At 38.8% G+C, this 14,847-nt stretch overlaps 1 protein-coding gene across 6 annotated transcripts in view; it reads left to right on the forward strand.

Moving 5' to 3' along the window:
• Positions 1–30: 30 nt before the first annotated feature.
• The window catches only part of HECTD1 (HECT domain E3 ubiquitin protein ligase 1), a 58,634-nt gene continuing 43,817 nt past the window's right edge, over positions 31–14,847 (forward strand). For all 6 annotated transcript variants that reach the window (XM_071557980.1, XM_071557982.1, XM_071557976.1 and 3 more), the window contains exons 1-2: positions 31–165; positions 2,256–2,543. In XM_071557980.1, coding sequence (XP_071414081.1) covers positions 2,404–2,543 — 140 coding nt within the window. In that variant the 5' untranslated portion in view covers positions 31–165; positions 2,256–2,403. The remainder of the gene's footprint in view (positions 166–2,255; positions 2,544–14,847) is intronic.

Raw genomic sequence — 14,847 nt, forward strand, 5'->3', positions numbered from 1 at the left:
GCGGTGCTGCCCGGCCTGGCCCGCCCCTCTCGCGCCGGGCGGAGCGTCATGGATGCCGCTGGTCGCCGCCTGCCGCGGGGCTCGGGCTGTCGCCGCGCCGCTGCCGCGCTCTCGGCGCGGCGCTGAGCAGGGTCGGCTCCGGCGAGGAGGCTCCGGGTGGCTGAGGTGAGCGACGGGGACGGACGGGGCCTCTTGCCGGGGCTGGCGAGTCGGCGCCGCTCCCGAGCGGCCAGGCCGGGTCACCCTGCGCGGCCTGCGGCTCGCCGGGAACTCGAGCGGCGCTGCCCGGGCCTGGCGGGCCGGAGCCGCCGGGCCCGGGGGGAGCAGGCCGGGAAGCGGCCGGCGCGGGGAGGCGGCGGATGCCAGGAGGGCTGTGCGTGGGGCCGAGGGCGCAGCGGGCAGCGCTGCCGGGCAGCCCCTCACGCCGCCGGGAGCCTCGTGCGGGGGCGGCGGGGAGGGGGAGGCGGTCCCTGCCCTGCCCTGCCCTGCCCCGGGCGGCGCCGTGTGGGGACGGGGCCCGCGGCCCGGCGGGGCAGTGCGAGCAGGCCCGGGCGGCGCGGGCTGAGCGCGGTGCGGCCTGGCCCGGCTGGGGCGGCTCTTCGGGAGCTCCGAGCTCCGGAGGCGTTTCCATCTGGCTGGAGCCCGTCCGGGGTGTAGGAACAGCAGGTGCCTGTGTCGAACTTACGCCACTTTCACTGTCTGTGTTAATGTTCTTTCTCTCGCCGTCACCCATTCCCTCCCCCCTCCCCGGAATTAACGATTTAGTCACGTTAAGAAGAGGCACTATCCTTACAATACGATACCACTTTTGCTGGCAGAAAGTAGTTTTATTTAGTGTTGGTGCAGGAAATACAGCCTGTAAACAGCTTGGAGGATCATAAGCATTGTTTAAAGCACAAAAAATAATTTACTTACGTTAAATTACGTTTTAGAGTAAGACAATATCAAATATATAAACTGGCAAGGAGTACTTGAGCGATCTGTACCATTGTGGTCCTAAATTACATAAAAATCCTCTCTATCGTACTTTTTTCACATCTTTGAGTTCAAAGCTGTTGTGAAAGAGCACTGCTGATCCAGTGTGTGTTTCTCCATATAGTACTAATTTCTGATTCCCTTTCGTGGATGTGCCCTTGATAGAGTTATTAACTATTAACTCATTAGCAGCAAGTAAACAAGTAGGCAGACTTTGTCCAGATCAGGCTTCTCCTCCTACACCACCTCCCCCTAGTTTGTGGGGACACTGTCAACAGTTCATATTTACCTATGAGTTTGATAAACTAACTCTTTTTCTATAAGTTATATTTTTGAAACATTTTTTCATGTTCCATTTGGAGAGATTGGTTTGTAACCTTTTAGTTTTTATATGAAAATAGTTGTGTTTGCTGTGTTATTAGGCATGGAAAGTGAATTTGGCTATTTATAAAAAACTAAAAAGCAATCACCTAGGTCAAAAATATCTCTTAACATGTTAAAGGGACTTTAAAAGCTTGCATGTACAGCTATGTATGTACTTGCATGTACAGCTATGTATGTACTTGCATGTACAACTATGGCATTGGGCCAGCAAATAATTTTGTTTTCCTTATATGTATGTGAATTATTTGAATTGTTTACTGCATTTTAAAAAAAACTATGAGTTAGATAATTTTTTAAAGAAGGTCCAAACAACCCGACAAACCCCTAACTCTTGAAAATGAAAGTGGTTCTTAACTTGCCTTTTTGTTCCTTTGACATAAAAAGCCTATTTTCCTTATGTTTGAGTGCTATTTTAAAATATGAAGAATTCATAAAACATTTTCAAAGATTCTGCAAGTCTGTAGTTACACACCTGAGTTTTTCTTTTGTAGATTCCTGTTTAAAATGTGAAATTTGTTGTCTTTCTATATTTGATTACTTAAATGAGGAGGCAATACATCTCTCATAAAGTTGAATACTTTATAATAAATAAAGTGGTATTAAAAGGAAGGGGACAGGCAAGACATCACTCTCATAGCTTTGAAAATACAGAAAAGGGTTAAGCACAATTTTTCTGGTTTTAATTTTGAGTTATCCTCAAAACAGAACAAACTCGTATCTGTTTACTTGATTATAAAGTTTGAAAAGAGCAAACTTTATTGATAAAATATGTGGAAATTTTCTTGATGTCTGCCCGAAAATATGCTGTATGTTTTAGAGAGAAGCAAATCCAGAAAGTTCAATGATAAAATTGTGATGATGATTTGATGATTACTTTTTTTACTTTTTCTTTCTAGGTGAAGACTGCAGAAGTGTGAGGCTGACTGAAGATAGAAAGTCATTGTGCTGAAGTTAGTCTGGCTTGAAGAATTAAAGGATATTTTGGTACTTTCTAATTTAAGTGGAAGCGCCTTCTTTTTTTTTTTAATTAAAAAACCCCTCAACATGGCAGATGTGGACCCAGACACGCTGCTGGAGTGGCTGCAGATGGGGCAGGGAGATGAAAGGGATATGCAGCTGATAGCGCTGGAGCAGCTGTGCATGCTGCTTCTGATGTCAGACAACGTGGATCGCTGCTTTGAAACGTAAGTCATCTTGACTTTGGTTTGTGGGATATTATTTTCCTCTTTTAGAAGCTGCATATAGTATTTAACATTTGTAAAACCTTTCAGCCTCGAAAATATTTTTACAGACTGAAATTCAGTTTAGATCACTGAAATGAGTTTCTGTTAATGCCGTGTGAAGTACCATTGTCTGATTAGAAACAGTGTTGTTTGGGTGATACCAGTGCCTGTTCTGACTTGAGCTGATTGCAACTCTTTGTACGTTTCTTGAAATTAAACAGTGTGGGGTGGGTTTTTTTGGTAGAGAAAAACTTTTTTGCATTAGGGCTATAATGATCACGTGGGTACATTTAAACATCCATACTCTTACAACACTTGTATCAAAAGGTAGAGTAGGTTTTTTTGAGCTCTATAAATCCAAGCAAAAGTCACAAATAATAACCACTGTTCACACAAATATTTTGCCCCTACTCTGAGGTGTGTTGCTATTCATGCCATGCTCCTTCTCAGCTGTATTTGTGCACTTCATACAGATCAGACCTTGCGTTAACTCCTTTTTATATTTCTCACAGCACAGAATGCTGATGTAATCACTCCTCTTACTTAATAGTTTTGCTGTGCATGTGTTACTCTACTTTTTTTGAGGGCCCAGACTAGTTTGGAAAGAGGTAGCGATGTGTAAACAGTCAGGACTTTTAAATCTCACATATTTTACTTTCTTTGTTTCTTCAGTTCTAGTTTTGATTCTCTTGCCTCTCGTTCACGTTTCCATTGCTCTCACTCTCTTTTGAGCATGGCAAGTATATTTCTGATACATCCTGCTTTTGTTTGCAAACATTTAAGAATGTAGCTATTTGTTACACTGCTTAGTTTTGTAACTCTGAAGTAAACAGTTTTCAGGCTTATCTCTTAAAAGCTGTTCTCTTCTGTGATTGAGTGTTTACAACAGATGTAAAATGCCTCCATCTATAAAATTTGGATTTGTAGTAGTTATATAACAGTGAGCACAATTTTGTACAGTACTTTAGAATTTGAAATTGCCTGTTCTTGGCCTTGGTGAGCTTTCAGGTAAAATTTTGACTTGGAAGAGACCTACAGTTGTGGGTTTTATGAATCTTATTTAGAACAGAATTATGATTTCCATATAAATAAATAGCCTAAACACTTTCTTTTCTTAAATTGTAGATAATGAATGCTCTATTACTGCACTGTTGTGGGTCTAAGATTATTTTTTATGTCTGAAAGAAGGAACATTTAAAATGCCATTTGGCATTTTAATTTTTGTTTTGAACCTTGGTAAAATTTAATTATACTGGTCTTCTGAGTTGTCTGTTTCTTTTGCTGTTGTAAGTTTTCCTCAAAAAGAAGACAGTAAAGTTTAAATTGGGGAAAAATTACCAAGGTTGGAGTGATTTTGTCAATAAAGTTAAAACTAGTACTTTTGATGGGCTCGGTGAATATACTGCAGTGTGTGATCTGGTACGTCGGCGTTTACTGACCTGACGTGGTACCTCATTGCCTCCAAAAGGACCAGCTGCTGCTCCCCAATTATCACCTACCATTTTTTTTCCTCACAATCATGCTCTTGCTTCATGCTGTTGTCAGGGCTCACTGGGCTCCTCTGATTCACTGAAAGAGCAAGTGGCTCTTTAAACCAGCTGGAGAAGACAGTTCTTTTTCTGCTGTCACAGTGACCTACAGCAGATAGAGAGGTGTCTGATGAGCACTGGAGGTGGAACTGCATAACTGAAAATATGGGAGAGGCAGAGAAAGGTTTACAGTTTTCAGTGGAGAACTTCTCAGTGGATTGTCTTGGGTGCTTATGGTATCCCAGTCTGCATTTCAAGGTGCCTATTTTATTTTGAAAGTCTGTTATTATTAGAAATAAATGGTGTCTTGAAAAGCAGTTTTAAAATCTTTCCAAGTGACAGTTCAAACAGCCAAAATTGTCCTGTGCTGAGAGTGTAACTAAAATCATCATGGATAATATTTTATGTTTCCTTTTAACTGTGTTTTTAAAGGAATAGTTGGTTGCCTAAATAGAGCTCTAGACTTTACAAAGTTTTTTTTCTTTTGCTAAGCAAGAATAGCTTTCCAGAGTTCTTGGATGCTGTGCAGATGTTATTTCAAGATCTTGGAATTGTTTATTGCTATTAATTGTATATTTACAATACCTTAATAAAATTGTTCATCTGTGGAGGTGAACAACTGAAAGACAGAAGTTGGGTTTTTAAAACAGTTTCTTGGAGAACAAAATGAGATGTTTTTGAGGGATCATAGCGACTAAATACTGAGTATTAGCCCCCTTTTAAGTAAGAAGGTATTTGCTTTTGTGACTTAAAGCTAAGAAACATCTCATCATTCCAGTGAAGTACATCTGGTGATTAAAAGGTGCATATTGTGAGAACTGGCAAAGCTGTGAAACAGAAACATGTAAATACTGACATGTATGCTATGCACTTTCTTTTAAAGCACAACACAACACAGGCTGATTTATTAAGGAGTTAAGGGCAATATGCAATCTCAGCAAAGAAAGCACAAAGTTGGAGGGAGGAGAAGTATTGAAATACTGAATTCAAAAGTCTTACACTTCATTATGGCAGTAAAGTAACATTTAAAGCTAATAATTTGCTTCTGTACAGGAGTAATGGATATTGAAACTAGTGCTCCACATTGACTCAAAAAGGGAAGCAGGCACAAGTGTGTGATGGTGTATTTCCTAATCTTCTTCTAGAGGTCTACCGGCATTCCAGCAGACTGGGGGGTGTGCAGCCCATTAACAAGCAGTGCTGCCAAATAATTGACGTGTCTTTACTTCTTCCCAGATTTACATATTACATCCAATTAAATTGTTTTGAAAGTTACTCATACGTTTACATTACAAACTTTAGCAGCATATTCATCTTCTGGTGATAATGAGTCACAGACAGTGCTAGTCACTTAGCATGAAGAATGGCTAACGTTTTATCAGCAGCAAAGGCCAGTAACTTGGGCTACAGAAACTTAATGATGGAAGAGAAATGGTTCTGTTAAGTAGTTGGAGTAAAATAGCTAAACCATGCTGAGCATGTGTGTTAGTCCCAAATTGCAGTTAAACTACGTGCTATTAAATCCACTTTAACAGGAGTTTAAGGTATGCATTTTACATAAACACAATTGAGATTGCAGGGTTTTTTAGTCTTTGAAATTACCTGTAACAATTTAATCGCCTGAGGTTGTTAGTTACAATCATAGATCATTAACAACCCTTTTCTGCTTAGGTGTTTCATTTTATCTTTTTTCACCCTGTTTCATTGTTTCACTTTTTCATGAACTAAGATTAGAACTCCTTTGGTCTGGGCTTCTGTTACTAATTTCTTCTGTCTGCCACAGGAAAAGTACTTAGCAAACAAGATGTTATTTATATATTTTCCTTAACTACAAAGAAAATTTGTAGAACAAGGCACTAGTATAACATGTAAAGTCAAACCTGAGTAAAACCTTTTTTATACGGGAGATGAAACATAGGCCTTATTAGTACTCAAGGAAGAGAAAGCTCATCTTTCCTTTTAGCTGTTTCCTAAGTCACCTCTGCATGTTTAGCATTAACAGATTTGGTTCTTATCAAGATTTATCAGTTCATTTGGCAAATAAACCCAAATTATACCGAGGATCGTAGTTTAGGCTTCTAGTGTGTAAAATAGAAATCCTTTTAGTTTATTCTTGAGGTAAAATATGTGTACTTTAATTTACCCTAAATCTTGTTCTGGGGAAAAGGTACATATCTTTGTTTTGTGTTGGCTAGTGTGTAATGACAAGTGTGAAGAAACTCTGGTGAACTGAAGACTGTTGGTATGAGCCAGTGAGACTGTTAAAGTGGAACAGTTTAGCTTTATCTCCACCTGATTGCCTAAAAGTACAATCTCCTCTCTTTATCAGGATTGTATAAATCAAAATTAGATATATATAGAAAAACAGTTTTCCTTGTAGAGATGGGGATAGGAATCCAAAGTGCTGGTTTTCAGTCATATATTTACAATCTGGGCTGGCTTAAAAGCATTTTTGTAATTCAGACCGTGGTAAAGTGTTCTTTAACAGGTCTGACAAATCATAGGAGAACTAACAGGCTGAGAGGACAGCTCTGTTCATATCAAGGTGATTTCACATTGTGTGTCCTATAGATTTGCTCATTTTGTTATTTTAAGGAAAAAAAAAGTCAGACCTTTGTTACAGTTTTGTACTGGAGTGCAGCTGTAGGTAAATTAGCTAAGCATGGCTGTCACCAGTAGGTTAATTTTCATTATTTTAAACCATGCAAAGCATATGTTCTGAGTGAATTATTGGACTAATGCAGACATCTCAAATGAAATGTAGTAAGCTTTACAATGGTGATTTTCATGTCATTCTTACTAGTTTTTTGCCTTTTAATGAAGGCAGAGGGTATGCAGCAGTGAAATCTCAGCACTAGAGTAATTTACTCTGTTGATTCCAGTGTAGTGGGATCTTCATCCTATACAGTGGTTTTCCGAGATGGAAATAGGGGTGTGTACTGTGTTTTTAAGGAGCTGTTTTGTTACAGTATAATGTTTTGAGTTATTCCTGATTTTTAAGGCTGTTTTGTTGTTGGGATTTTTTTTCAAATTTTAAGAGTTTTAAGAGACTAATGTCTTTCTGGTTGCTCTTTGTAAAATAGGAATTACTGCCTCATTGTCACTGGTATTTTGGAGATTTATTAACCTTGTGTAGTTTTTTGGACAATCTTAATGGTTGCAAAGGCTGGAAGGGAAGATTAGGTCATCTAAATTGACATCCTTTCTTCTCGTAGACCCTTTTATCTTACCTGGTTGTTACTGGATTGTGCATTTTGCTTGATACAAGCATAATGTGTGGCTGGTGCTTCTGAGAGGGCATGCTACCTAATTTTATCCTGTTTTGCTATTTAATCTGCTGTCCAAGTTGTCTATGTTGAAGTTTGCTTGTTCTTTTCCGTATGAATTGGCCAGGCTACTGCATTCTGTGGAGAGCAGTTGGTTCACCTTTTTCTATTAGATTAAAAGCCAGTCGTGTTCTTAGTGTGAATGGACTTACACACAGTGATCTCATCAGCTCTTGATCTTCCTCCCTTTTGCAGTTTTTCAATTTATAAGTTTTTCAGAAACATTTTCCAGTGTTGCCTTCATCCATGCTGTTTGTAGTAGTACATCTGACTTACTGTTAACAGTTAAACATGCCAACTTTAGTAGCAGATTTCCAAAACATTGTACAGTAAGTGTGGTTTTATTATGTTTTCAGAGTTGCTTTCAAGGGTATGGTTGCTTGCCTTAGGTATGGCTTGACTGATGTATTACCTAGATGAAGATCTGTAATTTGGCATTTGTGTATGTTAGAACACATTTTGTCCAAATGAGTCCATGCTTTGGGTAGTCCAGACAGCTGTTTAACTCATCACATTGTCACTGTTTACTAGTCTGCCATTTAAAATTCTTTTTTTCTAGTAATGTCATCAAGTAGCCTTTGTTTTGTCAAGGGTTTTGTGTGTGAGGTAAAACTGAAGTGATTCTTGCAAGTACTGTGCAAAACATGGGTGCAGAATTTTAAGGCATAAAGTTAATGAAATTTTGAAATAGTCCAGGTCCTAATAGATTGGGTGAGACCAATTAAAGGGGTGTTACAGGAATTTCAAATAGTGGGCTTCCTTTCTTAGGTGACTGTACCAGTCAAGTGATTTTTAGTATCCCCCTCTTACAAAGAGGTATATATAGCACAGATGCTCAGTAAATGGCTAGTGGGGAAGTGGAGGTTTTTTGTCTAAGTCAGTTCTCTTTTTGAGCAGAATCCAGTGGGCAGATGTGCATATTTAGGCACATATGCAAAGACATACTTTTAATTGCTTACTTCCTTTGGAATCGTTAGGAAATGTGTACTTGAAGAATTATCTGTTTGCACAGTTGAAGTGTCTACTACTGGAAATCATAGGCAGAAAGACCTGTAGTTTCAAGTTCTTTAATTTATTCAGATATTCTGGACCTACTTTCTGCAAAATATTTACAAAATACTGAAGATGGGAGAAAAACATGTGGGGTTACTCCCCTGACGTATGGCACAGCTTTTATAAGATGCTGAAAAATGCAACAGGCATCCCAACACATCCTTTGTAAATTCCAGAGCAAAGCTAATAGTAATTTATTTAGATATATAGAAATTGCCTATGATCTAGAAGCTTTTTCTATGTGTTTTTTCTTATTTTACACAACTGATATTTATTGACTATGTACTTGAATACTTATATATATTCCCTCCTAATAGTGAACTCTCAGAAGAGGGTTCAGCTCTGTCATTTATGTAGCTAAAAGGAAGTTTGAAAGTGTTTTTAAATGTCAAATTTGAATTGTAATTTAATTTCTTCTAATTTCTAACAACGTGGAGTTTCTGCTAGAATGGGTACAGGATGGAATTATTAATTCTCCAGCTTAATTTTATTGGCCTGAGCTGTAATTGCGATTGAGAGTAGTGATTGAGTTGTGAAAGATTTAATACTTTTTAATTCTGGTAAAAGTCCCTAAATTAGCAGTTAATTTTTAGTTCTTTCTTTCTTGTACCTTTTAAATACAGTATGGTGTGTCTAAAGCATTATATAAAAGTAGATGTTTTCTGGACCTTATTTCTTGTGTAACAGTACTACACAAACAGTGTGCAATATGTTTTGGATCCAGAAGAACAGAAAGAGGCAGTGCAGGTGTGTGGGCAGTTCTCTTGTGCATGGTCTTGGTTACTCTGGTGTTTGTTTTAGTTCATATATAGAAACAAAATCATCTTTTACCAAAAGAAACAGGGCAAGTCTGAGGTCTCGTCCCATTGAAAGAACTACAGAAAGGAAAAACAATCATTAATAAAAAATGGGTTGAAATTACTATTGCATTAAGAACTAATCAGTTGTGCCAGATGTTCTTTAAAGTTTCGAAGTTGACACATTGTAGTAAATGTTTAACTGGTATATTTTTCCTTAAAACCAGTTCCTATTGAGGTTTAACTTCAGCTTTTTAGTTTTCATTTAAAATTATTGTATATTAAGTAGTGTAGACATGTGTAATTCCGTATTTTCCCACTTTTAATGGTCTCAGCATATGGTACCCATTAAAGATCCAGCACCGGTGCTGGCCGAGAGCTGAGCTTGGGTTTCTGCCACCAGTCACATGTCTTGGACCGGCACCTGAAGCCAAAGGCTTTGTCACATGCCAGGGGCTCCACATCAGCTGAATCCAGCGGTTACTCTGGAATTGGGTAACACGCCCTAATTCCGGCAGGAGTTGTGTTAACTGTTCTGGGGATGAACTGGAGTTGTCTTTTTTCCTTCTCTTGGGTCTTGTTTAACAACCGCAATAGCTTTCACCATTATTGCTTCTGTTATAGCTAAAGATTTTAACTGCATTGAAATATGAAGTGTAATTACAGAAATGAGTTTACAGTGCCTATTTTTACTTCCTTGGTATCTTTACACTGGCAAGCTGTAAAATCAGCTGAGTCACTTCATTAGAGTTTAAGGGATTAGCATTGGCAGGAGCTTACTGCTGTAGCTATTTAAGAACTTTGTATTCCTGTGGATATTCCTGTTCCTAAAGAGGTGTGTGTAAAGGTTCAGAAGTGTGTCAGCATATGGAGTTATGCTGATTATAGTGCTCTAAATTCTGTAGTAATATAATTATATTGACAAATTTCCTTAGCCTTTCTTGACATCAAGATGATTGTGCCATTTAAAAAATGTTCTTGACCAAGTAAATTTTTGCAGAGGAAGAATGTATATTAAAGAATTTGTATATCATACTCTTTAGAATCTAATAACTCATTTTGACACTCAAAGTATGAATATGTAAAAATATAAATTATACAGAATCAGCACTTTTTTAATATGGTTTAGTTCTTGGTGTCAGTACTGGGAACAGAGAATGCTCTGCTGTCTTAATAAGTTAGAATATAAATGGTAATTATTGGTATGGAATCGTAGATGTTTTGGACAAACCTGTCTTCCAGTAAGATCTTGAAATGTGGTGGGTGGAAGACTTGCAAGACAGTAAGTAGCAGAAGCTCTTATCCTGAGAGTACAGGAATGAAGTTGGGTGGACATGGAGACTTAAACTAATTAGCAAGAGATGTCGTGTGTGTTGTAGAGTAACCTCATTAACTTGAAGTCCTTTTTTCACTAAGGAGTGACACAGAGTAACCTCATTAATTCACTAAGTAGTCCCTAATCACTCCTCTGAAGCACACATTTAAAGTACTTTAGGAAGTGCCTGATGTGATGTTAGTACAGCTCTCTAGAAATGGAAATCTAAAAATACTACTTTCATCTTTGTATTCATTAGAAGGGCCTAAATAGAAATCTGAACTTTGGAGCTACCTATTTGCCATTATTTTCTGATTTGAAAGAATAAAAACTACTAAAATATAGGGGGTTTTCCCTATATGAAAGAGAACTCACTACTATCTTCTTGCTTGTTCGCTGCAGAAGTGTTACTGTGAACAGTGATTCCTCTCCCACATCTTTAAGGATCAAACCAATTTTTTGGTCATAATTTTTTTTTCTCAGATATATTACTTTTAGTTAATGTATGGTGTAGATAAAAGCAACATGTGGAACTGGTTTTGATATTGGGATGATTTAAGTTCAGAAATGCACTTAGCATTTTTCCCCCTGGTGAGTGTTGATGCCCTCAGTAATGAGAGATCTATTTGTGTGCTTGTCTCTGGGAAATGAAAAGCATCATCTGTTGGTAGATGGAAGTCTACTGAAAGCTGAGCATCAGTTGCTGTCATGTTGCATCAGTTCATTCAGTGCTGTAGTTCTGCCCTCAGCTTCCCTGCTGTCTCAGGAAGTTTTGGCAGACTTGTTTTTCCCATATAAACTGTTTTCTAAAAGGGAGTCCAGCGTGCAGCGGCTGTCTGTGGTACAGACACTCCTGGAATGTTTTTCTGTACTTCTTATCAAAGTATATTTTAGTTCTGAGCATAGTCTTAGTTGGAACAGCACTAAGATCTATATTAGTAATGGGGTCTGATCTTCCATAGCAAATATTTGAGGCAGTTTTAGGTCCCTTTGATCTATTTTGGCCTGCCTAAGGAAGCCAGTAAGGATTTACCTTGGAATTACGGTGTCATAGTAATGCATATGTAACATGACTTGTCTGAATCTCTCTTGGGTTCCTACTGGTACTGACTGTGTTTGCTTGCTTGGTAATCCATTAGAAAGAGAGGCTGGTCCTCAGAAAATGCTCTGCTTGAGACCTGTTTGCTAGAATTGCTTCCAGGTGAGCAATGGATTTCTCTTCCCTGTGCTGCCTTGGATTAATGCTGTAGTGCATTTACTTGAGATTGGGTTGAGTGAAAACTCAAGGACAACTCTGAAAGCCCATTTGCACAATTTTGAGACATAAAGATCATCCACTGAGTAAGGGCAACACTTTCATTTAATTTTTTTGGGGGGGTTGAGTGCCAGCGGTGTAAACGGAAGGGAGAGGTTTCCTGTGGGCATTTGCTAGATGGCTGTGTTGATGTTGTTTCCCATCTCTCACTGTGGCCTGGTATTCCCACCTACCCTTTCTAGTCCTTTCTCTGGCACTACTCCGAGGTTCATATTCTTGTTCCCGAGACAGTGTGTAGCAGGTGCTTATAGCTTCAGCCGTGAGAGACCCATGGCACACAGCTTAGTGTGGATTTGGGGATTAAAGGGGGATCTCTGTAAAGCTGACCTGTGTACTTCTGTTTGTATACAGTTTTTAATAGAAAAGTTACCCACAGTGTAATGACTGAAGTCCTTCAAAATGGCAGTTGGGCAATTTTATGATGTAATAAAATAGCCACTTGTTTGAGAAGAGCATGGCTGCACACTGGAGGTGTGTTTGTACACGCTGCTTCTCTGCTGTTACAGGCTGAACTGCTGATCCAGACTGTGTAAGCATGATGGAACTGCTACTTTCTGGTCTCTTGTTGGCAGAACTTCCTGAGTGGACTTCAGCAGGCAAAAGGAATCTGAATATATCCGTATAGTGTGTGCAATTTTTATATCTGCAGAGAATGAGACTTCACAACCTCTCTGTTGGTAGTTGCCAGGCCAGTCTCAACGATATCTGACAAGTCATGGCAGTCAGGTGAAGTTGCAAGTTCCTGGAAAAAGGGAAACTTACCCATCTTAAGAAAGGGTAGAACGAAAACCCCTGGGAACTACTGACCTCTGCGCCTCACATCTGTCCATGGGAAGGCCATGGAACAGATCCTCCAAGAAGCTCTGCTAAGACACATGGAGGTGATTTGAGAAAGCCATTGCAGCTCCTTCACCAAGGGCAAATCCTTCCTGACCAACCAAGTGGCCTTGGGTGATGAAGTGGCTGCATCAGTGGGCAAGGGAAGGGCTACAGATGTCATTTATCTGAACTTCGGTAAAGCCCCTGACAGGGTCCCCCCCCCCAGCTTCCTTCTCTCTAAGCTCTTGCCAGAGAGCTGTGCTCTAACAAGAGGAGCATTGCTGATACAGTGTGCTGGCATTTGTTTGCTGACAAAGAATTAATTTAAATTATATGCTCTTTGTAGTTTTGTGGTTTTGCTGTGTCTGCTGGGTAATTGACTCTGGTGGATAGGTATTTTAGGGACAGGAACAGATTTCTTCTAGATTTTTAAATTTCCATTTTCAAAAAAATACAGCCAGGTTCCATTTGTGCTGTGTCTCCTGATAAACTGTTAAATCATAGAATATAATATAATTTTAGATTTGCGAAGTATGGCTTTGAACTCTGCTTCTGTCTTTGGCCATCTAAGAGAAATGGTTTACTACTCTTGCTAGTATTAAAATGGAGACAGTGGAGCTCCCTACTTTTCACTTGGTTATATGCATGGATTTGGTTTCATTGGGGCTTTTTAAGAACACTGTTCATAGCAATGTTTTAGTGTTGTCTGGTGTTGCATAAAATTCAATATAAAAGATCCTACATCAAAACACTTGAACTGGTAACATTGGGTTTAATGTACTGAAATGCTTCTTGTGTCATTGTATGGTAGTCATCAATAATGACTACAAAGTTTGGACTCTTTCTTCCCAGTGGATAATGTCTTTAAAATGCAAATTTACTACACAAACTCTTCTTAAAGATGTAAAGTTAAGTAGCAGATTTCCTAAGAACAACAGACAGTATAGGCTGGATAGGCTAATAAAAGTTTTAAGTACACGATTTGGCTTTATTGAAGCTTCGCTTATTAATTTCTCATTAAGGATCATTGAGTAATGTACTTATTTGTCAGGCAGTATTATTAATGACTTCATAAAGCATGGTCAGATTTTCAAGGAAACTATCAGCATTTTGCTGTTTCAGGATTTGGTGCCTTTGTTTGAGTCATTGCATACCAGACACGATGCTGAATGACCTGTGAGCCTTCAGAATGATTCATCAACAAGTACTTCACCTGTCTTCCAGACCAAACCCCATGTTATTATTCTTTTTTCAATTTAGAGAAGTTTTAGGCCATCTTTTGAAAACCAAAACCCTACCTGAAGGAAGAGTTGCAATATTTGCTTCCTGTAGATTTATTCTGGTTTCCTGCAAGTAGGGTTGAGGTATCCAGTTATTTTGACTACTGTCACAGCATATATCCCCTTCATTTAATTCCCCACCATCACCTTGGAAGTCTTTTGCCACTGCAGTGAGACATCATTATGTTGTTATTTATAGCTAAGTAAATATGCTATTGGAAGATAAATTGCCTCAAAGTATAAGTCCATGTCTTAGAACTTTTGATCCACATCTATGAACAGTATTATTTCAGTTTATATTCTGTTATGTCAGGGGGATAGAAGAAGGACTGTTACAGATTGCTTATTTTGTTTTGAAGTTGTCAAGATGTTCTTCATCATTCTGATATATGGAAATGAGGCTAACAATAAAAAATAGAGCCAGAGGCTACTGAGACAATGGGTATGGAGAGAATATGCAATAGAAACAAGCTAAACTAATTAATGAAATATGTTCTCAGTACTATTAAGGGGAAAAAATGAGGCGGGTATGGGGAAGGAGACAAGGGAAATAACATCAGGAAGAAGGACCACTCAGAATTAAATTGTTCAGCAAAACCAAAATCTTTAGTCTTTGTGTAACATAAAATTTCAAGTAGCTATAAATTTTTTTCCTGTATGATTGTTAAATTTCAGTAATTTTTTTTTCTGCTGACTTCTTACCCTAATACAACATCTTTTCAGATTGCTTATTTGAATTTCCATGACTTGCTAGTTGAGCAAGTCATGTGTGATGGAAAGCACCCATGTGCTCATGTGAAAGTGTATGAAATTACTTAATGTAGAGAAACT

Source organism: Pithys albifrons, chromosome 6, assembly GCF_047495875.1.
Source record: "Pithys albifrons albifrons isolate INPA30051 chromosome 6, PitAlb_v1, whole genome shotgun sequence".
Classification (NCBI taxonomy): Eukaryota; Metazoa; Chordata; class Aves; order Passeriformes; family Thamnophilidae; genus Pithys; species Pithys albifrons.